This window comes from Diachasmimorpha longicaudata, chromosome 20 (assembly GCF_034640455.1).
Source record: "Diachasmimorpha longicaudata isolate KC_UGA_2023 chromosome 20, iyDiaLong2, whole genome shotgun sequence".
In the NCBI taxonomy this organism is placed as follows: domain Eukaryota; kingdom Metazoa; phylum Arthropoda; class Insecta; order Hymenoptera; family Braconidae; genus Diachasmimorpha; species Diachasmimorpha longicaudata.
Window position 1 is genome coordinate 2,082,296 of NC_087244.1, and position 24,389 is coordinate 2,106,684.

Here is a 24,389-nt window from a genome sequence, read left to right on the forward strand (position 1 = left end):
GAACAAAATGGCCCACGTGGCGGGCTGTTTAGCCCATTTAAACCCATCACCTTCAAACTCCAAAAGATTAGAAATAAAAAAACATATAAAAATTAAAAATAAATTAATAAAATCTATATTTATTTCGTTTGAGAACAGAGAAAGGAAAGAACTTTTTTTTCTTTACTATGTTTATATCATTTATATGATAAACTAGAGAAAAATGAACTGTGGATACCTCACGTCATTATTTCACATAGTACGCCTGGCAAATATCGCATTTATTATTAAGCTATACACAAAAAAAGTCAGTCCCAAGTGTTACAATTGGTGAGGACAAGTGCCTTCATCCAGCGAGGAAAAAAATACGCTTACAGCCTTTTTCTTTATTAATCATAATAATTTATAATCAACCCACAATCATCACTATTTCTCCATCCCTCATCCCACCCTCCCCAACCGACAACCTCACCAAATCATGTTAACGCCAACAACCTCGTTATTATCATCATTTCCAAATTAATTGTTTTTGCTTTGCATTGTCACAATCACTTGGAGATTAACAATAGTCTTTTCCAGCATATCAACCCATGATGAACTGTTAAGTGAACACATGAGTTGATTATTACATGCCTCGCTAGTAGTGGACCCAGAAATACTTGATCCAATGCCAGAACTAGCACTACCAGTAACATTAACACTGTTCAATGTCTTCTCTCCAGATCTTTCGCCAACATCTCTACTAACATTCTTGTCACATTTTTCCTTCTCACTCTTGTCTTTTTCCTCAACATCCATACTAGGATCAACATTATCCCCAGCAGGATCCATCACAGTTGCAGTGGTAGTTTCACCCTCTGTTGTATCCCTCTCCTCCCTCTTGTCATCGCCAAATTTTCGTTTTTTCGCTGGGGCCTCACTCTCGGGGCTATTCTCCTTGACTTTAACACCTCTGACACGAGCCAGAAGTGTATCCAGAGCTGGTTGTAGGGAGGCAGGTGGTTCTAATCGGCTACCACTGCTGTAAACCAAAGCCAGTGCTCGAAGATCACCAGTGAGCCTGGGGGCTGATGTTTTCACATCAACAGCCTCCACCATTCCACTCAGTGATGAGACGACATTATCGATCAGTGAGCACGTCTGCTCTGTCAGCACATGGCTAGCCAATTTCGGAAAGAATGTCTTCAGGAATGCGTGAATAGCAGGAACAGACAGAGATGATCTCTCGTCGAGGAGGACAGCATCTACGTAATCGACGGTGTATGATGAACAGAGAAGTGCAGCAATGTGTTTTCGATCGATGTGGCTAGCAGCATGAACATCAAGCCAGAGCCTTGGAAAGAGAGCAAGGTGAAGTGGAACACCTTCAAAGCCCAGCATTGCACTCAAATTTATGAGTGTATCAGTCATGCAATCGTTGTTGATGGCCAATCTGCACATTACGTCTATTAACTCGTGATATGGAAGATAAAATTCAAGGAGTGCTGAATCATATTCTGGATCAACTCCCTTGGCAGCCTCCAATTGTGAATGTGGTACAGCCATTTGTACCATTGGTCTCGCTGGCCTAGCAGACATTTTACCAACAGCTGTGGATGTTGATCTTCTTGGTAGATAGGGTCCTGGTGGCACAGCGGCGTGAGACTCCTGGAGAGCTGCGTGACAGTGGGAGAGGAGGGGTGCTAGAATTAGGATTGCCTCACCTGGTACCAGCATCACAAGCTCCTTCAAGAGATCAATGGCTAGATTACGAAGCTCTGGAGGATTGTATGTGTTCAATAATGTTGCTAACTTTCTCAGGACCTCTGGCCATTCCTTGCAATTGGCGAGAGTACTCCGGGGATCTGGATTATCTCGCGATGTTCTCACACATCGAACACATCTCACTAATTCCACGATTATTGCAATGAGTTCAGCAAGATCACCAGCTACGTGACAGGCCGTTGCTTCGTGATACATTATGTGAAGCATGTGAAAGGCTTCCAGCGCCATACTCAGGCCACCATTGTACACGACGTAGAGACGATCGTCATCTGATTCGATTAGAATTCTGAAGGCTGAGATTAAAGTTGCCCAGCAGGATCTGCCGTCGAGACCCTGGAGATAGGAGGAGAGGGTACCACGTCTGAAGGACGCTATCTCTGATTCTTCCTGCTCAGTTTGATCGGAATGACGTGCCACCAGCAGCTGCATCAATTTGAAAAGTTCGTCGACAGCTGTTGAATACTGGGTGGGGTGAGGGGTGATGTTTTTGAAAGCCCACTGAATATTTTGGTGAGCTGCCAACTGACGAGTGAATGTCCGGGATTGTTGACAACACAGACGTAAGAGACCATAATACGCTGGCAGCATTACTCGATTGAAGAGGACAACGTCCTGGTCCTCGTGATCAGCTCTGAAAGAATTTCCAATATGATTTGTTAATTAACTGATGCAAAGATCCTACTGCAGTAATAATCATAAAAATCAAATGAATTTTCAAATACTTACAGAATGTAATTAAATGCAATGTTCTTGGTGACATGTGGATTATGAAGTATCATAGCGACATTCTCTGGGCAATCAGAACACACGTGGTACCAAAACAGAAGAACTGCCTGTTTATTATGATGTACTGGAATACTGGGCTCCGAGAGTTTTGGATGAAAGAGACTCCAGAGATCATTCAAATACTGTCCAAACATAATTTTCTCCGTTTTCGAAATGACACAGTAAGTCATGAGTGCAAAGTAAGCAGTGAGTTTCATGGTACCATGACTCTGTATGTCAATATAATGCCTGGCAGGTTGAAGAAGCCTCAAGAGAGCAGTATAAATCTGATGAAGTATCAGAGTGGCCTCAGGTGAGAGTTGAAATTCCCGATTGGAATTGCATCCAAGACCAAGTCTATGAGCAGATCTGTAGCCCTGTCTGAAGTGGCTGGATGGCACCAGTGACACAAGTAAGAAAGCAGCAGCAGACCTCACCCTTTGATTCGAATGTTCAATAAGAAAATGTTGAAGCCAAGTGTCCAATCCCTGAAGAACCCAAGCATGGGCCAATTTACTTCGTGTCACCGCGAGTGCAAGCCACTCAAGGGCTCCATGAGGTGCAACCCTAGCGGCCTCCCAGACCCTTCCCAGGATCAGCTGTGTCATGCAGGGTAGTCCAGTATTGACTGATGGTCCAGATCCCTCCGTCAAAAGTGTCAAGAGCTTGAAGAAAGGCTGACAAACGTCTGTGTGCTTTGTAATGGCTTGAAAGATCATCGTGACAATGTGAATTGCCAGTCTGTCGTTCCATCTGCACAACGATAGGATCAAATTTTTCGTCTGAGTGAGATTGATAACATCCCTGGTCTGTTGATACAAGAAGGGAAACCCTTTTCCACTGGCAACTGCACTCAGATCAGCTGGTGACAGAGTTAATTGATGATTAGCTCCTCTGCTTCTCTCGACGAGGCTGGCAATCAGCGTTATCATCTTGTCCAGTGACGCTGGTCTGAGTTTTTCAGCAGGTACAGCAACAACTACCTCTTCCTCTTCCTCCTCCTCCTCCTCTTCACTGACAGTATCCACCATCTCGTGGGTTTTATGGCCGAGATAGAAGTTTATCATTGTGGAGATGGCCTGGACTCTGATCAAGAACAGAGTCTCCTCCTCTCCCATTTTACTAAATTCGTACAAAAAACTAAAGTACTCGGTCAGGTGTTTCAAGTGTTGCTTGGCGTGCTCCATCAGGGACAATAACATTCTGACAAATCTCGTGACACATGATTGAGTTCCAACAGTATTAACAACTGATCCATCAGGATCAGTTTCACTTTCATTGGATGTCAGTAAATAGAGAGGTGCCTGAGTTGTTCTAAGTCTCTGAATCACATGAATGCACAAACGTTGAAACATTTGCCTCACCATTTGGTTGGGACACTTGACTAGTATCTGAATTGGCCACCAGGAATCAGTGGCCATTCTCTCCAAAAATCTTGCACAAGCACCATTGGATCCATTGAACTGTTTTGTAAGTAACTCAACCCACTGCACCATCGTCGGTTTCTCTTTAGCATGAATAAACGTCTCCATGAAGAACGATGTTGACAATTCTGCTGACATCTCCGTAACATCTGGTTGAATTGACAATAGGGTTTGGGGTATGTATCCACATATCTGCCACATAAAACTGAAGTATGTGTGCTCGAAGATATTTTTGTCCTGGAGGAAGTGCATATTATCCTGCCAAATCCAATCCTCAAGTTCTTTATTCAGCTCCAGTGTGGGAAGTTTATCCCCTAATACCTTAACATCATCGTGGCATGACTGAGACATACTGACATTTCCTGGACTAGATCCAGTTGCTTCCTCCTCTCGATTGTGTCCCTGATCATTAGGATCAGCACACCATTCATAAAACAGCATGTACGCTGAATTTGTCTTTTCAAAACTGAAGTCCATGAATTTATCAGTGACTGAATCATAAGTTTTACTAGTCATTTCTCCCCCAAAACATTCAGCTGCCAATTGACTTGGATCAAAGGGCTTTACCTCAGCGTCATTGAAGAAAAACCACTTGTCCTTATTCGCTGATGTTCTGTCCTTGATGAAGCTGTAGTAGTGACCCCCATCAGCAGTCCCAGTGTGGACTGTAACACCTATTAAGTCGTACTGATAATGCTCAACACGATAATCCTCCTCCTGATCATCCCTCTTGCCCTCCTTCATCTCCTCCTCTTCGTTCTCACACTCAGTCTTTTCAGTCTCACACTTTTGTTTCTCATGATGGGACATTAGTTTTTTCTCCACATACCCAGACATATCTAATCTGAGAGGAAAACTAAAGTGAGTATTCACTTTTTCCTTCAACATTGTCCCCATATTGAAGGTATATCTCATGGTGTTGAAGCAGAGAATATGAGGAAGTTTTTTGAAGCAAGCCCTCTTCTCAGCTCTCGCTTTCTTACCACACTGAGAGCAAGTGTACATATTATCCCCCTCCAGTGTGTCCTTCACCGTAACTTCATCAAGACTCTCATAAAGATTTCTCATATCAGCAACCTGACATCGTACGGTGTAAAATTCCTCCAAAGTCCTGCTGACATGTTCACAATCCAGTGAAACTACATTATTGGAGATAACACCACAGAAAAGTGTCTTCACCAGATCCTTCAGATCAGACGTCATTTCCTCGAGTTTAGAAACAAGATCAATGAAGAACTCAGCCATGTCCTTCTGCTCCCCAGTGTTCAGGGGCTCGTGATTCATCGTGTAGACCCTGCAGAACGATCTGGGATTGTAGGCCTTTCGTTCAGACTCCAAGAGATAAGCGAACATTCTCTGGAGTTCACGGAGTGTCAACTGGTGTTTGTTAGCTCGATTACATTCAGCGTGAAGGATAGCAGCCCTTGCTTGCGGCATCATATAGAGGTGTTGCATGCAACTAGCCATGTAGCACGTTGCCCCAAGATTCGTCAGTCCCACGTAACCACAATCAGCTCGGCCATCCTCATGAGGCCAGTAATCCCAAGGATAAGGAGAGTGGGGACCTGGTTTGTGTTGTGTTAGCAATTTTTCATGAAGAATCTGGTAATTATCAGGTGCTAATTTCACTAGCTCCACCAACAAATCAAAAGCTGCTGATCGTGAGACCTGGCTCTTGCATTTTGGTACATGTTTCATCTTGGAATTGGGTAATGCGAACAGAAAATCAAAGACTCTGTTCAACAGATTTTTCCCAGCCTTTGATTGTTTGCACAGAGGATTGTGAGTCATAATATTACAGGTAAGATTCAGAAGACCCACAAGTGCATCATCCTCAACGGTATTGTGCCGAGTCTCCAAATGTTCACGAAGTAAAACAGAATCTATAACTCTGCTGGCGAGAGCCTCGAGGTCAATAGTAGCTGATGACTGTTCGGATTCGTCTGGTGTTTCTGGGAATCTGATGGCCTCTTCAGGAAGGGCATCAACTAGTCTGCAAACTAGCCAAAAGTAGTCCCTGCAGGCAGGTCCATAAGGCTCCTTTCCATCTTCATGGATGACCGAGTGAAGGTGGAGAGGAAGATCTGGACGACGTCTGTTGGACGGATGCATTGCTTCAGCAACATGCAGATGCTCCAGGAGTATATTCAGCATTGGAACAATCAATCCTGTTTTATCACCTTTCTCCGTTGTACTCTCATCCTTATCATCATCAGATACTGTACACACTGATGTTGTACCTAGACACAGTTTGTACAATGCCGTACAAATTTCCCTCCTGACAGCGGGCTCTGGATCATCCAGAACTAGCCTACGAAGCCAGGGCCTGCCAAATGATTCAGACGTCGAGCAGAAGAGATTTTGCCTCATGTTTGGATCACTATGTACCCAACAAACGAGTAGAGCCATCGTATAATGAATCACCTGTGATCTACCAAAGAGCCCAGTTTTGTAATGATTTGGATCCTTTGGGAGTGATGCCTCATTTAAAATACTGGTGATCCTAGCCATAACTGAATCCACTGACATCATCGATAGCATTGCCTCGGAGAGTCTTGGAACGATGAGTTTTTCCTGGGATTTATGACGTTTTTTCGGCTCACGAATGACACCAAGATAGCATAATTGTTTCAATAAACTGGCGAGACAATCCTGCTGCCATTCACTGCCATCACCCCTCTCGAGGCATCCTGACATGAAGATATCGAAGAGATGACGGAGGCCACCCCGTTGGACGAATAGAGTAGCCCAGGGAAACATGTCCTCATCCTTTTGATCGATCCCTTCGTTCTCTTCAGCATCTGCTGATTTGGAGCTTGAGGTGGAGGGTGCAGGAGTTGGGATCCTTCTGTTCAGCGATTCAATTATGTAGAGGGAATACATGAGCTTTTGCGGACTAGCTGGATCCAGTAAATCGGGTAGTGATGCCTCCTCCAGCTTCTGAAAGCCTCGAAGGAGAGTTGGACTCGTTGGTAACAATGTCAGGGTATCCCAAACTCTTCGTGATAAAACCTGGGCCTTAGTGTGTGGAATTTTTTGTCCTCCCTTTACCGATGATTTCATAGCACTCAGGGTCCTCATCAACGTAAACAACTGTTCAAAATACTGTAGTTTGAGAAGTAAAAGAGTGGGTAAACATTCCCTTGGAGGTGGTGGTAGTAATGAAGGTGAATCAATGTCCCTCTTTCCTCGATTTCCCACATTTCCACGTCCTCCAGAAGCTCCAAGAGATATGAAAACCAATTGTCCATCCTTGAATCCCATCTCCTGAAGTGTTTTCTCATCATAATCAAACGTCAACTCTTGTCCCTGCGTTATCATTCTGATTGGTCCATCAGTGAGAAGTGTTCCCAGTACTGAATTACCAGTACTAGATGTCCCTGAAGAGCCAGCTTCTTGATTAATTCCTGAAGTACTGCTCGAGGACTTGGAATTCTGGGTGTCATCCCACCATTTCGCCACTTCGGCTCTTAAATCAGCTACGAAATCAGTGGTGAGTAGTGAGAAACTCGTTTTATCGGGAATTCCAGCTGGTTGAACTGAGATCTTGAGATGGTGGCCCTTCTCCGAGGAATTCATCGCCAGATGAGAGCCTGCACCCCTTCCCTCCAGTGCCCATCGTCTCAAATGGTATGCATATCTCTTCCTGAAGGCCTCCAAATGAGTTCGGAGGAGCAGAAGAGCTCGCTGAATGCACCTGAGACTGGCCTCTTCGTTGTGCTCGAGATCACCACTGGCTGCGGCTAAGTGTGTCATACATTGTGAAACAAATTCAGCTTCTTGAGTCAATTGACGTGACATATAGTATCCATTGAGGTACTGTATCGCTGCCATACTGACATCTGTTGATTTAGCACGAAGGGCGATTCTCCAGAGGAAATCCATTCCTATAGAATCAACGTCCCTCAAAGGTCTGTCTAGATGAGCTGCTGCTAGTCTAGCTAAATTGCAGAGCTGCTGGAAGAGGCTTAATCCAGTCATGCTTATTGTCTCTGGGGGTAGTGATGGTAGTTTTCTCATACAGAGGTGCTTGAGGGTGTCCATACCGAGGGCATGCTGCTCAGTGGACTTTGCCTGGCTCAGTAACCAGCTGAACAATTCATCAGCACACGTTGTATCCTGGGAGAGACACTGCCAAAGTATGTCCACTTGTTCCAAACTCAGTCGAAAACAATCGGGTGATCCCATCGGTGAAAATATTGATGATAAAAATTGAAGGCGAACCTGGACTTCAGTCTGATGTGAATACAAGTTTGAACTATTCGAGCTGATGCTATTGGCGTAATTATTTGAGTATGCTTTGAGATTATTGAAGAAGTGTTTCATCATTCCTCGTTCTCTGTCTGCCCATGTGGTAATTGTGTGAGCGTCCATAGCACCAAATTGTTGGAAACTTGCTAGTAGTTTTGGAAGAAGCCGTAGAGATACAACTACTGATCGATTCGCTGCTAAATTTTCCAAACAACCTTCGATGAATTTCATGGGAATAAGACGATCAACGTTGAAGCATAATAAATTGCACAGTGCCTTTTCTGCCTCGAGGGCAAGGCCCTCAGCAAGCTGTCCTATTTTATCATCCTGGAGGAGATCCCAGAGAAGAGTATTTCCAGGTTTACATACAGTTTCCAAGTTAAATTGTGCGTGTCTCGAGGACATTGATCTCTGCTGCTGTCTTATGGCTCTTCTTCTGACCTGAGGTGGTCTGAATACCGATCGTCTTATCTGTCCCAGTTGTGAGTGATGATGATGTGCGTGGGGATGATGTGGATGATGAGACTGATGGCTGTGAGAATGATAAGCCTGCATCTGAATGGCAGTCAAGTGTCTAGCTGCAAGTTGAGCGAGCTCCTCTTCGCATCCACTCTCCTCACCATCAAAATCCGCCATATTTTTTTCACTTTTGTTGGAGATTCTGCTGCTGTAGGAGCCCTCTTCATCGGAGAGCATTTCATCGAGTCCAGAGGGGAGAAATTGTTGACCAGTGGCATGAACAAGTCCAGCGAGTTCTGATATAACAGCACCAGTTCCATCAACAGTTCCAACAACTATACTTGCTGTTACATTATCACTGTCATCATCATCATGAGAACTGTCCACTGATTCTGGATGAGACACCATTGACATGTATTTGTCGGTCTGATTTTTCGGGGTATTTCTCAATAGAGCGCTTGAACTGGGGACTTGTTGATCATTGGGAGTTAGCAATGATCTCTGGTGTTGCTTCACACAGTCCAGAGTATCTTGAACTTTATCCTTAGGGCCGTCCAGTGAGTTAATAAGTACAGGTTTATCCTCAGTTGTCAATCTCTTAATTGGTGTCTTACGTTTTCTCAATACTTTCCTCTTCTTCTTTTCATGAACCACTGGCTCTTCAGTCGCTGATTTTTCAGTATCAGCTTCAGCATCAGATCCACTAGGATGTTTATTTTTGAGATTATTACCCTCATCCTCAGTTGGAAATCTCACAGGACTTTCAATCGATGGATTTTGTTCCTCTGTTATTTTCTCCTGAATGTCATCCACATCGAGATTGGTCATTGATGTTTTGGATTTGCAGTTTCCCTCACAATCACTACTATCACCTCCTCTCGCTTGTTTCCTAGGAGATGGTCCTTCAGAAGCTGCTGGAGATGGCTCCTCCTCGTCCTCCTCCTCTGGAGAACTTCCATCCATCCCACTGGGATCTGTACTGCTGCTCTCAATGCCCTCAGCTCCCTGAAGTGCAACTTCTCGATTCTTGATCGACATTCCCATACCCACGAGACCACCAGGATATCCAGAAACTCCCGATGTCCATATGAATTTAATCAATGCTGAGGCAAGAAATAAACTCTGCTCTGTGTGATCCTTAGGCTCCACCTTACCAAGAAGTGAATAGAGATGAAGAACAGGTGGTGGTGCTAGATGTTTAACCAGTGGTGCAAGAAGATCATAGACCTGGCGAGCGCAGTGTTTCAGCTGTGCAGCCTGCCAGATGATATCCATATCTGAAGAGGATATTCTTCCCTCCATCGCCAAGAAGCTCAACACAACGTGACTCTGTTTAATGACCTCCACATGTAGATTAGGGCCAAAAATATGTGATACTATACTATTTTCAGTGAGCCATGCTGCAAGAGCATGCCCAACTTGCTCAACTTCAGCAACAGTCTCAGAATTACATAATTCATTGAATGTAGTTATATGAGCATTGATCTGTGCTATTCCTGCCAGTCTCATTGTCAATGTTGTGCTAGTGAAGTACTTGAAAGCTAGATCAAGTCCATCACGATCAAAAGTCGGTAGAACTGATTCAATGGGATCTTTTATCGCACTCCACATGAAATCAGCCATTGTCCTGACAGCTGGTGTACGAAGCTCCTTGTCATGTAGACGACACATGTATTTCATCACTCGAGATCTCAGGGGAACAAACAGCTGAATTACCGAGGCATAATTCAACCAGAGTTTCAGATTACAGATAACAGCCACCATTGAGTGGGCAAGGCCCACTGGTAGAGGCTCCTCCAGGTCAAAGCACGATGACATCAGGTTGAAGCCACCTCTGTGACAGAAAATTGAGACTGCACGAATGAGGGGCGAGGGTACTTCTGGATCATGCGGCTCACAGTAACCACCCTCGTCCTTCACAGGAGCCAGAGGATTGAGTGCTCCTCCATGCTTCATGGCAATGTACAGGGGAAAGTTGAGAAGAAATATCTTTGAGACCAAGTGGAATAGCTTCTCCAGATCCTGTTGAGTCCATTTTGAATCGTGTTGAAGAACTTGAGGAGTTTTATCGTCCATTGATGATGTGCTTGCCTGGTTTACGTCATTTTTCTTCGCCTCCTCTGATTGCGAGGATTTTATGGAGGTACTGGAGTTTGAATTGGTACTCACCGTCTTCTCGTCGGTCTTTGATGGCTCCACTGGTGGCTGGGGGCTCAGAGACTTTTTGTGAGGAATTGAGGTGAGTTGTTTCAGGGAGGAAAGAATCACTGCGTGCGTTAGTCGTATGAATCTATCCAAGTTGTTTGGCTCTCGATAGCAACACATGCACTGGCGTTGAACCCATTGATTGACGTAGTCCAGTATCGTGTCGATGTCGAGAGGGCTGAGGGCGTCATCTTGATCTTTCGAGGCTCTGTCCTCATCTGAAACAAAAAAAAATCCATTTATTTTAAGGTTAATGCAGTCCTTCTTTCCATTTGGTGGTACGATTGTTGCTGTTCAGGTATTGTAAATGGACACTTGGCTGTTCCATTGTCTATGAGATGTGTCATTTCATTGACAATTCAACGAGTGATAAACATTGGATAAATAAATACAATTTATCCATCATTTTTCTCCACTCGTCTTCGTCCAGTGCATTATCACACGAAATTTAATGACAAATGATTTTCAATGATTCGACAAAGTTGAATTCATTGTTTTTATCGTTTGTGGAATTCGACAATTGAAATTTTTTGCTTCAACTGTTGACTTCATAACCAATAAAACATTATTCCCCCTCTGGTAATGTTTTAATCATTCCTTAACACGGTCTATGACACTCTCTATCCGTGCATAATGATGATAATTAATTAATAAAGACTGAATGATTGAAGTAATAGGCTTACAACAGAGCAGTAGATCGTGAAAGTCAGCACACACATCGCACATGATTCCCCTTCTCCTCGTGTTTGTTTAAATGAATTAATGGACCGACAATCACTTCTATGTTTCCATTACTCAATTATCGATGAATTCATGATTATTCACGCCCAACTACCACATTTGTTTAATATTTGTTGCGGGATAATGGAAAAAAAATGGCTTGGATTTTCTTTCTTTTGTTTCGATGGTCTTCAACAGTTGATTAGTATCACGGTCACCATATTGGTTTTTCGTGGAAAATAAAATTTCCTCTTTGTGTGGTTAGGGCGGATTTACACTGCTATATCGCTTGGCGATAGGATAGGAGACGATACCGACTGACGGTGAAAACGTCAGGCGCGGGAAAAATTCGAATGCCCTCGGTCATTATTTTTACTGGGCGTAATTAGAGTATTAAATTAAATAGTATAAAGAAAAATAAGTTCAATTTCAATAACTTGGTGATGTATTTATTGGAATGATTATGAGAAATTGAGGTTAGAGGATAATTATTCGTCCATCTTCTGAAGCATAATACGAAGCGTTGTGAAGAACGACATCGTCTTCGATAAATACTGAAATATCAAAGAGTTATAACAATTAAAAGTGGTGATCAGTGTCCAGATAACATTCGATTGAATTCAATAAACTATTACCACCGCGTAATAATTCAGAGACAACTCTGGAATGAATCCACCAACAGAAATTATTGGTATTTCATTCAATCTCTGCAAGACAATAATAACCGACTGATTGGTACTACGAGAACTCTGCAACCAGGGAGAATCGTACAAGGCCCATTTAACGTCGTTAATCTGTAAGTAAACATCAGGTTAACCTGTTTTATAATAGGGAAACAGGGATATTTTTGGACATTCACCGCTTTCATAAAGTTCTCCGCCGCCCAAGCACTCAAATAGAGCTGAATACCGTAACCTATGTCAAGACCGATGAACTGTATTTTCATCTCCAGTGGTTCATCCTGAATAAAAAAAGGTATCTATAGTATTACTGAATGATTTTTGAGGGATGGACAGCTTTCTGGGGAAACTACCCCAATGAGATGCACTGCACCGAAAGCAACTGTTACAGTTGCCATTGCAACTGTCGTCATAACTATTGGTCGTGCAACATCAGTCGCTTTTTTGTTGAATCTGTATTTAAAACATATTATTATCATATTATAATTAGATATAAACCCAACAATCACATTAAAAGCTTGTAAATAAGACAGATCGAACGTCATTCCAGTCATTTAAAAAACTGATAAACCTCAAGATACTTTGATGTTTGCGAATGCATGAATTCAGCTCCTCGACACTTGCAATGTTTCTCATATCATGCTCCAGGAGTTGGAGTCGAGCAATAGTGAACCAAAACAGTACACATACTTGGCCATCTAATGGCCCAACAGCAGAGCATTGAAGAACAGCAATTGACTGTAGGGTATAAATAATCTGAAACATTGGTGAATAATTTATTGCGAATGGATAGACAGCTTCAGTTGGTAAATCTTGGTCCAGGACTAGTGGTCCACAGACATAAGAAACTGCTGCCACGAAACCGATCATGTTAGCAGTCATATGAACAGGCGCTGCTTTTCTAACACAAGCATTTAATGCTTCTCTTTCCTGAGGAGTCGCATGTTCAAAGTAGTGATCCATGATTGCAAATAATTCCTGCACATGATAAAAACAAAGCTGGAGATAAGCTTGAGCTTGATTCTCATTTTAATAAAATTCATTCACCTGGTACTCTCTGTGGTAGCATCTGCATATAATCATCTTTATGAGACCATGGGACATGGATCCCGCGAAGCAAAGGTACTTGGTCAGTTCCATAAAATCATTTCGTCTCAAATAAGCCGTGTAGAGTATGGGAAGGTCACAGACCATTAATATAAACAATAGGAATAACCATTTAACTCCATAAAATATTTTTTCCAAGCTGCCAGCTTGAGGCTTCAATGGCCAAGAGCAAAGCAAAGTTGTTCCGAATTTCAGATAGATTATCGCTAATTCCGGTAATTTTTTCTCAGTCATTACGGCACGATGAATAAATACCTATTATTCATCGTGCCTCGATTCAACAAATGACGATGGGTGGGCTGGAGGAAATCCAGTGGCTTCTCAATTTTATTTATTCGATGCATGAGGCTGAGCAACAGCAACATCGAAATAACTTAATTGCCAGTGATGAGACATTGTTTCGTTTTACAATTTAATGAGCTGAGCGAATACTGGGGGCTCTGGGGGTTTCGATGATACCTCGATTCGTTAATAAATGATCCTCGAACAGTTGTGGGGTTCGCGTACTGTTGGATATCAGTCTTGGTAAATCGTGAGAATAATAAAGCTGCAAAGTGGCGAGGTAATTGCATTTCAACGTAAGGTAAATTAATTTTCGCGTAATTGTTATATCATGGAATTGTTGAGGTGGGGAGAGGTGATTTTACGGAGTTCGATTTGGGGGAACTGACGTTTGCAATTTCAGTTTATATCGTGGGGTCTGAAATGGATTTTATAGAGAGGAAATTTATGGGGAAATGAGCGGGAATGGTGATAAGCAGCTTTGTGACGGGAAAAAAGGTGAAACAATCTGTCGAAACCATTTGGGAAAGAGTTATTTAGACCATTTTTCAGAGGCAAATTGTCATGTCCTGTATTGTGTTGATCTTCGAGAACTGGCTCGTTGAGCAGTAATTCTACAGTATTTAACTTTGTTATTTTATCGCTTTTCTTCTTCCATTTTCTGGAGCATTATGCGAAGAGTTGTGAAGAACGACATGGTTTTTGATAGATACTGAAATTCGAGACAATTATTTTCATAAATTTTGCCAGAGAGGGTTCCATAATAAACAATTACCACGGCATAATAATTGAGAGACAATTCCGGTATGAAACCTCCAACAGAGACTGTCGGTATTTTATTTAATTTCTGTAGAACGAAGAGAAACGATCGACTGAGGCTTTTCGAATTTTCTGACCAAGAGGAATCGTACAGAGCCCACTTGAGGTTCTCCATCTGTCAAGGAAGTCATGGAAGGTGAGTAGTTTTATTTTTCTATTTACTCAGAAGAATAGAGGAAAAAAATGCTGGGTAATCACCGCCGTCATTAAATTTTCCGCTGCCCAAGCACTTAAGTACAACTGAGCGCCATATCCTATGTCAAGACCCACGAACTGGGCTTTGACTTCGAAGGGCTCATGCTGAAGGGAAACTGTTGGAGTTATTATTAGGGGTGAGGAGTTATTTATAAAAAATAAATTATTTGAGAATCTTTACCCCGATAACATGCATTGCTCCAAAAGCGATGGAGAGCGTAGCCATTAAGAGAGTCGTCATAATAATGGGCCGTGCAACGTCACAGGCTTGCTCATTAAATCTGTAATGAGAGAAACAATTTAATTCATCCTCGTTAATAGGGCTTAAGACCAGCACATTTTTATTGATGGTTTTTGGCTTTATCTTCTGCTGAATACTGTTAAGCAGTTATAAAGAGGACTGTTCCAGAGAACGTGATGAAAATTTGACAGTAGAAATGGCATTATCAGAATAACAAATTCATGAACCTCAATATACTTTGATGTACTCGAACACAAGCATTGAGATCACCAACACTCGCTATGCTCTTCACGTCATGGGCAAGGAGTTTCAGCCGGGCAATAGTAAACCAAAACAGCATACATACTTGAGCATCGAGGGGTCCAACGGCGGCACATTGCATTGTTGATATTGCTTGGAAGGTATAGACTATTTGAAAAACTGGGTAATAGTGTATTTCAAATGGATATACAACGTCCATTGGTAAATCTTGGTCGAGAACCAGGGGTCCCCAGACATATGAAGCTGCTGCTACAAATCCGGTTATATTGAATGACAGGTAAACAGGCGCTGCTCTTTTGACACAACCATTTAGGACCTCTCGTTCTCGGGGAGTTGCGTGCAATAAATAATTTTCAATTTCCTCGAGTAATTTCTGGGCATAAACAATAGTTTTTTTTACAATTTTAAAGGAGTTTAATTGTCGGACAAGATTACCTGATATTTTTTTCGCTGATATTTGCAAATAATCATTTTGATGATGCCATGGGCAATTGATGCTCCGAAACAAATGTTTTTTGTAAATTCCATGAAATTTCCTCGTGTCAGATAAGCGGTATACAACACTGGGAGTACAAGGCACCATGCTAATATACACAATAACCACCACATCGCATCGATAGATAATTTTTCCGACTTTGTTGCTCGAGTACTTGGTGGCCAAGTGCACAGTAATGATGTGCCATATTTAAGATATGTTAGAGCTATTTCGGGTAATTTTTTTTCATCAAACATCACTGGACGATTAATAAATATGTCTCGTGCGTGCCAATGTTGATTCTTGGATAACTCATTCTGGTATAAATGAAAATTATTTCATCCTCTTGATGGTTAATTACGGCAGGAATGAAACTACCGTAATTTCCAAACAATTAAGATTCGCATGTGCCACCAATGTTTGCGTTGTCATAATTTCCCGGAGAGGCCTCCGTGATTCGTTTCGTTAATAAACAATTACAAACAGTTGGAGGATTCCCACATAGATTTGTGTTGGTAACTCGTGAGAATATTAAAACTGCATGGAGGAAAGGTAATTACAGTCAACGTACGTAAAATCAATTGTCAGGAAATTGTGGTTTATCATGATGCCTTTGCTGAGGTTTAGGAGAGAGTGGGCCAAAGGGGATTTTCTGATTAAAAAAAAACTAATAGGAGGATAATTATTTTTCAATAGGGAAAACAACTTTGTAATAGATAATCCATCATTTGGGGAACAGGTCCTATTATTTGCTTTTAAGAATAGCTTAATTTAGATAATAGTAAATAGTCTGTTTCGCGCCCCTTATATCTCAAAAATCCATTCAAATTTTCAACTTTCCCGCTCATTTTTATTGACAGATGTCGCTGCGCTCCACTCCATTCTTCCGCCATTCTATTTTTTCCCAGGCGTTCGTAAATTCTCGAAGCGCTCCGAATACATCCAGCTCTTGGTGATCACAAAACTCGGTATTTTGTATCCAAAAAGTGGTGGGAGAAGGAGGCAAAAGAGAAAATTATGACAAAGACACAGGGAGACGCAAGTACGTGAGTGTCTGCGAGTTTTTCTGGAGAATTGCGTGATACGGTGTGCGCCCCGTGTATCCAATCCTCCAGATTTTTCCATAATCATTACAGATATACCCTTTCGTGAAATGTATACAACGCATTATCATCGGTGATAAGTTGTTGTGAATATTGTGGAATGGACGACCACTTTTTGGAGCTGATGTTTGGATACATGGGGATGATAAAAGTATAGAACATGTTGGTGAGTACACGAGTCAACTTTTAAACATTTCCCACATCATCTGCTTCCATTTCACCCTTTCATTAGCCCTCATATTGTACCTCCACCTCAATCTTTGTCCAAACATTGAGAACATCATGATGAATATGCTCCAATTTGCTGAGCAGATGAGTGACAATTCTGTAATGTTCACCCAGCGCATGATCATCACGTCTACCGTAGTCTAACTAGTATAACGGACACAAAAATTCCTCGAAATTGTTCTCCATTAGTCAAGACTCAGTGATGGTACTTATCTGGATGGTAATTTATCACTCCCTTCCCCCCCACAAATCGCAATAACCAATAAATTACTCGTTTTTTTTCTCCTCAACATTCGCCATTTTACTACTAGTGAAATGTTCCCTCCATAATTCGCGATATTAATATTGTTAATTCAAAAGAATCCCAAGCCCAATTCAATATGGGTTCAATATTCACTTGCTCACGTGCAGCGCAATGAACAAGTCATGATGCTGAATTTATTTCAAGGGTGACGATCCACCGTACTTGTCAGTGGGCACTGAAGTAAGTGCCAAATACAAAGGTGCTTTTTGCGAGGCAAAAATCCGAAAAGTCGTGCGTTCAGTAAAATGCAGAGTGACGTACAAACAGGGTCTGGGTACAGCGACAGTGACAGATGAGCAAATAAGAGGTACCCTCAGAGTTGGTGCATCTGTTGAGGCACGACATGCTGACAAAAAGGACTTTGTCGAAGCAACAATCACGAAAATTCAGGATTGCAGTCAATACACTGTTGTCTTCGATGATGGTGACATAACGACATTGAGAAGAACTGCATTGTGTTTAAAGAGTGGTCGGCACTTTGCCGAATCAGAAACTCTCGATCAGCTGCCTCTGACACATCCTGAACATTTTGGAAATCCTGTTATCGGAGGAAGACGAGGGAGACGTTCGAGGCAAGCACAGTGAGTTTTTTCTCACCAAATTCATTAATAAAACAATACTAATCCCATCTTTTCTTTTTCCTTTTGTTTCATTCTTTCGTTAATTTCCTTGGTTATCGTCTGACAGGGATGACAGTAGCGAGGATGAGGAGAGTCCACCCAGGGGTAGTCCATCGGGATCGGGAATTGGAGGAAAAGAGGGCCTGGAAACCGAACCCGAGATTGGCAGAGTCGTTTGTGTGGAGTTGGGGGACAAGAAGAAGAAGGACAACTGGTTTCCCGGGCTTGTTGTTGCTCCAACTGCCCAGGATACCGTCAGGATCAGAGTGAGAGACGATTATCTTGTTAGATCTTTTAAGGATGCCAGGTATTACACAGTCCCTAAGAAAGAAGCTACTGAATTTACGAAAGAATTGGGATTGAAAGTGGAGAACAGTACGCTGAAGCTCGCGGTAGAGAAAGCCCTTCTGTTTCTTGAGAAAAATGAACTTCCTCCCCATTGGGACAGGGATTCTCTCTTCGGTAATTCCCTGTCAAGTGGCAACAGCGACACAGACGCTGATTTGGATTCAGATAGCTCTGACGACGAACCCCGAGAGGAGAAGGATCACTTTGTAGCACAATTGTACAAATTTATGGACGACAGAGGAACTCCAATCAACAATTGTCCAATGATAGGATCAGAGGACATTGATCTGTATCGTCTATTCAGAGCTGTTTACAAACTCGGCGGGTACAATCGTGTCACTAATCAGAATCAATGGAAATCTATAACACGAAGACTTGGATTATCAACTCATGCAAATTTGAGTACTCACAATCTCGTGAAACAGGCGTACAAAAAATTTTTACACTCCTTTGAGGATTTCTACAGGAAATTGGGATGTACCATGGTGAATCATCCACGGGGAAGCATAAGAAAACAACGACCTGGTAGAAGTTTAATCAGGGATAAAGACAGAAATACACCAGTACCACCTATGCTCCAGAAATCAGAGAAAGAGAAAGAGCCAGATGAGGAGAAAAAAATTATTTCTGAGGAGGAGAAAAAGCCAATAGTACCTGTTGTTTCTCCAATAGAAGATGAAGCCCCCAAGCAATCGGTGAAGAAGAAAGAACCAATTGAAGAGCAATCGATATCAGGTCCCGAGTCTGATGTGAATATCGAGGTGGAGAGTACCGCGGAATCTTCTAGCTCTGAAAAATCACAAAAACCATCAAGATTCACTCCAGTTCCCTCCAATCGGTTTAAAACCATTACAAAACCTAAGGAAGAACCTAAAAAGAAGCTACATGATAAGAAGAAGCAGGAGAATGCCTCATCCTCATCGTCGACGTCATCACAATCCAGTTCAAGTGCCTCAACAGCACCTGTTGTGAAAAAGGATAAGAGTAAGGACGAGGATTCGACCAAGACACGTTCAAAATCAAAGGAGGACATGAAATCCAAGGAGTCCAGGGAGATTCGTGAGACATCACGTGAGTCGGAAAAAACTAAAGGCAATTCAACGAAACAACGTAGAATGATGGAGGACGAATTGAAGAAGCAACAGAGGGGAAGAAAGAAGAGAAAGGACAGTGAAAAATCCAGAGATAAGGATGACAACAGTGGAACTGAATCATCAGCACCTTGTTACAAGGGTCCCATACAACTTGGTGATCGTCTAAAGGTATATTACGGCCCCACTCATGAATCTAAAGTCACTTATGAAGCTAAAGTCATTGAAATTCAGCGAATTGACGAGGGTGCAGAGCTGGATTATCTTGTTCATTATACAGGATGGAATACTCGTTACGATGAGTGGATAAAGCCCACCCGAATTGCTCAAAATTTTACCCAGACACAGGGACGCGTCAAGAGAACAAAAGTAACACCTAGACCACAAACACCCAGCACAAATTCCAGTGTTAAATCATCAAAGACTCCGAGCGTTCAGCAAACAGGAAGAAGAAGAGCACAGAGCGTTGCACCAAGTGGTACTAAGAATTCATCATCAGGATCATCAACTGGTGGTTCATCTTCATCGACATCGGGTGGTGGAAAAGAGAAGGATAAGGATAAAGATAAAGATAAAGAACCAACGAGATCAACAACACCGTTATCAGTTGCTAGTTCAAGTTCAAGAACAAAATCACCAGCAACTCCAGCAAGTAGACCAACACGTAATGCAACGAGAAATCTTGAACAAATGGGAATTGAATTGAGAACCCGAAGAACACGGAGAATGTCCGGGCATACCGATTTATCAGTTGCTACTGAGAGTGAGGATTCGGATGCTTATGAAACTGATAATACAGAGCCAGAACGAGCGAGAACTAGGTCACGAGGAACTGAGGAACGAAGACGACGAGAGGTTAGACGTAGGGTTGAGGATAGAATAAAACCTGATGAAAATTCGGAAGTTGATGATGATAAAGATCCTGGAGAAGAGCCACCTAGGAGAACTAGGAGATTGAGACGAGCGGTTAAGAAAAATCAGGATACCAAGTCAGAGGAGGCTGAGAGTGGAAGTGGTTTATTTGCTGATGAAACTGATGAACCGGAGGAGAATGATGAGGACAATGATAATGATGAGGATGAACCAGAGGAGAATGAATCGGTTGTCGATAGGTTTGACAAGTCCTCGAGTCATGAGGAAGCTCCGAAGGGCCGGGATTTTGATCTCAATCAAATTAGGTCGGAATTGAAAGGATTTGATAAAGCTGTCAAGCTCGAGACCATCAGAATTGAGCCTGAGAACTCGGGAGATGAAGATGTCAAATCCAAAGTTGAGAATTTTGAGAAAGATGTCAAGTCTGAGGTTAAGGATATCAAGAAAGAGCTGGATGAGGAGGAGGTGGATGTGGAGGTGAAGCCAATTGTTGAGGAAGTTGTTGCTAAACCTCCCGCCTCGCCCTCACCAACTACAGAGGATGTTTATGAATTCAAGGAGCCGGAACCCTTTGAGTTTGAGGTACGAAATAAACGTGATTCGGGGGGAGATAAAGATAAAAGTGGATTGAAAAAGAGAGTCTTTGATGAGGAGCTGAAGAGCCCCAAGAAAAAGCAGAAAACTATTCCCCCTGTGGTTATGAAGGAGGTCAAGTCCGAACCAATGGCGATTGCATCAATATCCATATCTCCGTCGGTTGCTAGTGCTGGAGAAATTGAGACGAAGAAAAAACCAAAGAGATCACCGGTGATAAAACGTACTGAGGAGACTGAAATTCCTGAGACGAGTGTCATAAAGTCATCTCCGAAGGAATTTGATAAATCTGTTGATGTAAAAACAATTGCACCAGTTTCATCCGTCGTCTCCTCTCCTTATATCCCTGAGGATGTTCCGAAATCAATTGTCAATTCAGACATTTTGTTTCGAAATATACCAGGAAATGATGAAAATACAGCTGATGCAGATGATCTAGACGACAGGCTTGTGATATCAGAATCAGAAATCACAGAAATCGATGAGAAACCTGTCCTCACCTTCCAACTATCGTCTTTCATGTCAACAGAGGTGGACAAGGTCGAGCCTTTGATGAAGGAAGAGAAGAAGGAATTGCCGGTGACGAGTAAGGAAAAAGAGGAAAAGATACTGATTCCCATGAGTTTACTCCCGAGTACGATAATTGTCTCGACATCGACAAATGTCATTTCAAATACGACACTCTCAGCAACATCAGCTATTGAACGAAGAATTCTGGAAGCTAAACTTCCATCAGTGGTGTCATTGAGCCCTAGCACATCACTGGTACCAGCACCAATCAGTGCTAGACTTCCAGCAACCTCCACCATCGAGGAAAAATTGTCAGCAGCAGCGTTGGCTTTTAGACAACAAAAACCCAAAGACTCGAAACGAGATGATGATGCTGAGCAAAAAAGAAGGGAGAGTATGAAGAAGAATGAGACAATGAAACGTGGTAAAGCAATTAATGACTCTGTCGATGCACACTGTTCAAAGCAACAGAGACCCGATGACAAGAAGAAAGATACTGATGATATTTGCTCGGCAGAAGTCCTGAGAACAGCTGTAAAACACAAGGAAGATGAATTTGAACAAGCGAAAGTGCGAAAAGATTCTGATGTTAAGAAGTCTGCAGAAGTTAAGGTTATTGATCATCGTCGAATAATTGAGAAACGTCAGATTGATCCGTTGAAGGAAATATCAGAGTCCACAGAGTTAGAGAAGCAGAAGAGAAAAAAAATACTGACTCACGAATTTGTGGACTCGACCGACTCCAGTGATTCAGAACAAAAATTAGTGATTGATAATTGTGATGATAAATGTGATAAAATAATCAAGACCGAGAAGCCAGATATTCCCATTTTTGACGTGAAAATAAAAACAAATTTGGATGTTAATCCTCCAGATCAGAGTTATCAATTGGATCAGAAGAGTTGTTTGTCAGCTGTTGTCGTTAAACATGAAGAGGAAGGGGAGAATATGAATTTACTGTGTGAAGAGGAGATTCCAGGCTCTCCAACTCCAGCTATGGAGGTGTTGGATCAAGAGGATCCTAATGAACGAGGCCTTGGAAAGGACAAACTCGATAAGAAGATTGTTCTTCTTGAGATGCCATTTGCAAGTGCTCCATCATCTGGAGGGCAGAGCACAAGTCAAGGATCGGGCTTGTCGATGACTGTGGCGAGCTCTTGTGGAGTACAGGCTGCTCCCAACCATGGAATATTGACTGGAGTGCGACAACAACCGGTTCAGGCACCGGTTCAACCGGTACAGGGAGCTGTTCAGGCACTTCAGGTGATTCAGAATCATAATAGAAGAGAGACTAATGAAGCTGCGCCTGTTATGGATAATACACCCCCGACTACACCTGATTCAACGATTTCAAATGTATCGGAGTCACCAAGGGATGAGGAGAGAGCTGGGGGATCATCTCCGACGTCTGAGGACACTGTCAAGAGTAGAGATGAGGGTGAGGGGGAAGAGGCCAAGGGAAGTGGGTTCAATGATGGAATCGATGAGGTTCTTGGCGGGGATGAGGGCGGCGATATGTTGGGAATTGAAGGGGCCAAGGTAAGTGGGCCAGTGAAGAGGCCTGTTGAGGATCCTGGGACGCCCAAAAAGAGGAAGAGGAACAGAAAAAATTCAGACTGTGGAAAGGAGAAGAAGGGGGGGAGAACTAGTGGAAGAATTACGAGGCAGGGAGCTGGTGGCAGTGACAGTGATGATACTAGCGAGGGATCCAATACTGGGGGGAGTGGACATGGTGGAGGATCTGATGGAGTTGTCAATGGAATGGGGGAAACGTCGCTGGGGAGAGGAGATCATAAGTCGTTGAAGTACAACTTTTTTGTTGATCTGGGTAAATTTGTTATTTATTGGTGTTTTGAGCTCTTTAATTTAGCTTTTCATTGATTTTTTCATCTTAATTTGGGACTTTTATGGTTCGTCTGTAGATCCTGAGCTCGATGGATGTCAGAGGATAGCGGTACTGCAACAGAAATTGTCGGAAATTAAGAAGACTTATAATATTGTGAAAACTGAACTTGCGGCGATCGAGAGGCGGAGGAAGAAATTGCGGAGGAGAGAACGTGAAGGTAAATAAACATTTTGAATTTCAAGTATTTCATGGCAAAGGGGAAATTGGCTGATCATCACTAGGTTGGAAATATATCGTGAACCCTCTGAGCTTCCCTTAAGCTCAAACAGTTTTTAATGCCATAAAAATGATTATATTTCAGCTAAAAAACTGTCAATAGCAGCTATGAAAGCTGCCAAAGCCGAGATGCAACAGGCCTGTGCTTAAATGACAAAAAAAATTTATCATTTTGACACAATTAATGTAAATAATGAAATTGAAGTTTATTCACAAATTCAAACGCACTTTGGAGCAAAGTTGATCAACTTTGATTCTTGTACCCATTAATTCGTTAATTTACTGTCACTATTGTCTATTGGTAATTGTAGATAGGGAGATGGGAGCAGCTAATTGTTCACCACCTAGCGTTAATAAATTAAATAACTCATTAATGTAATTGAGTTGATGAATGAGAAAGTAAAAATTTTACAATCTTTGCGAATTAAAAAATCGACTGTATAGAATACGATTTACAAACTATTTATCTAGTTGATAAATCAATCCAAATGAATTTATTGGTTCACAATGAAATTGTACATTATATTTGATTTATTGTTTTTTTTTGTTTAGAAATACTGTAAATAATTATATCTTGTGTTTGAACTCAAAAATATATACATTTCACACTCGCTTTGCTTTTAACGTGAGATATTTTCGCAAAGATTGCCCACGAAATTTTGATATTTACAGTAGTAAATGATAATTAGCTCAAAATTTAGGTAACGTTGATATAAAAAGAATGAGATCAATTCTCTTTTTATTCTCGTACGATATTTAGATTATAATCATGTGAATAATTTTGATTAAGAGTTTCCTATTTACAGTTTATTCATACAAAAGAACAAAACAATTGTGGAATATTACGTGTTTAGAGTACGCATTAGGTGTTGAAAGTGTTTTTTCAAGAATGAAAATGTTGAGGAGTGCTAAAGGATACTGGATAAATGTAAAGAGCATGAAATAATAAATGATAATTGAAGGAAAATG

The 24,389-nt window shown here is 42.0% G+C and overlaps 4 protein-coding genes across 10 annotated transcripts; 1 reads left to right on the forward strand and 3 right to left on the reverse strand.

Moving 5' to 3' along the window:
- Positions 1 to 92: 92 nt before the first annotated feature.
- On the reverse strand, positions 93 to 11,809 carry LOC135171494 (ubiquitin carboxyl-terminal hydrolase 34). The gene is made up of 3 exons (XM_064138073.1): positions 11,531 to 11,809; positions 2,470 to 11,065; positions 93 to 2,374 (listed from the first exon to the last, which is right to left on the reverse strand). The coding sequence occupies exons 1-3, from the start codon at positions 11,571 to 11,573 to the stop codon at positions 499 to 501; spliced, it is 10,515 nt and encodes a 3,504-aa protein (XP_063994143.1). The 5' UTR covers positions 11,574 to 11,809; the 3' UTR covers positions 93 to 498.
- Positions 11,810 to 11,989: 180 nt separating this feature from the next.
- Positions 11,990 to 14,147, reverse strand: LOC135171521 (uncharacterized). Of its 4 annotated transcripts, XM_064138143.1 has the most exons (7): positions 13,295 to 13,595; positions 13,088 to 13,246; positions 12,819 to 13,003; positions 12,601 to 12,700; positions 12,427 to 12,528; positions 12,203 to 12,361; positions 11,990 to 12,121 (listed from the first exon to the last, which is right to left on the reverse strand). In XM_064138143.1, the coding sequence occupies exons 1-7, from the start codon at positions 13,586 to 13,588 to the stop codon at positions 12,056 to 12,058; spliced, it is 1,065 nt and encodes a 354-aa protein (XP_063994213.1). In that variant the 5' UTR covers positions 13,589 to 13,595; the 3' UTR covers positions 11,990 to 12,055. The 4 variants fall into 4 exon arrangements, with proteins under 4 accessions (XP_063994213.1, XP_063994209.1, XP_063994211.1 ...); XM_064138139.1 differs by having other exon boundaries at positions 12,819 to 13,246; positions 13,295 to 14,147; XM_064138141.1 differs by having other exon boundaries at positions 12,819 to 13,225; positions 13,295 to 14,123.
- A 46-nt stretch (positions 14,148 to 14,193) lies between these two features.
- Positions 14,194 to 16,026, reverse strand: LOC135171522 (odorant receptor 47a-like). Its single transcript, XM_064138144.1, has 6 exons — positions 15,588 to 16,026; positions 15,119 to 15,525; positions 14,832 to 14,931; positions 14,654 to 14,755; positions 14,412 to 14,570; positions 14,194 to 14,348 (listed from the first exon to the last, which is right to left on the reverse strand). Exons 1-6 carry the CDS (start codon positions 15,882 to 15,884, stop codon positions 14,274 to 14,276), a joined length of 1,140 nt encoding a protein of 379 aa, XP_063994214.1. The 5' UTR covers positions 15,885 to 16,026; the 3' UTR covers positions 14,194 to 14,273.
- On the forward strand, positions 14,450 to 24,387 carry Htk (hat-trick). 4 transcript variants are annotated; one of them, XM_064138081.1, is made up of 7 exons: positions 14,450 to 14,591; positions 16,488 to 16,673; positions 16,764 to 16,896; positions 17,407 to 17,843; positions 17,950 to 23,126; positions 23,221 to 23,361; positions 23,506 to 24,387. In XM_064138081.1, exons 3-7 carry the CDS (start codon positions 16,891 to 16,893, stop codon positions 23,568 to 23,570), a joined length of 5,826 nt encoding a protein of 1,941 aa, XP_063994151.1. In that variant the 5' UTR covers positions 14,450 to 14,591; positions 16,488 to 16,673; positions 16,764 to 16,890; the 3' UTR covers positions 23,571 to 24,387. The 4 variants fall into 4 exon arrangements, with proteins under 4 accessions (XP_063994151.1, XP_063994152.1, XP_063994150.1 ...); XM_064138082.1 differs by having other exon boundaries at positions 16,488 to 16,669; XM_064138080.1 differs by having other exon boundaries at positions 16,488 to 16,896.
- Positions 24,388 to 24,389: the final 2 nt, after the last annotated feature.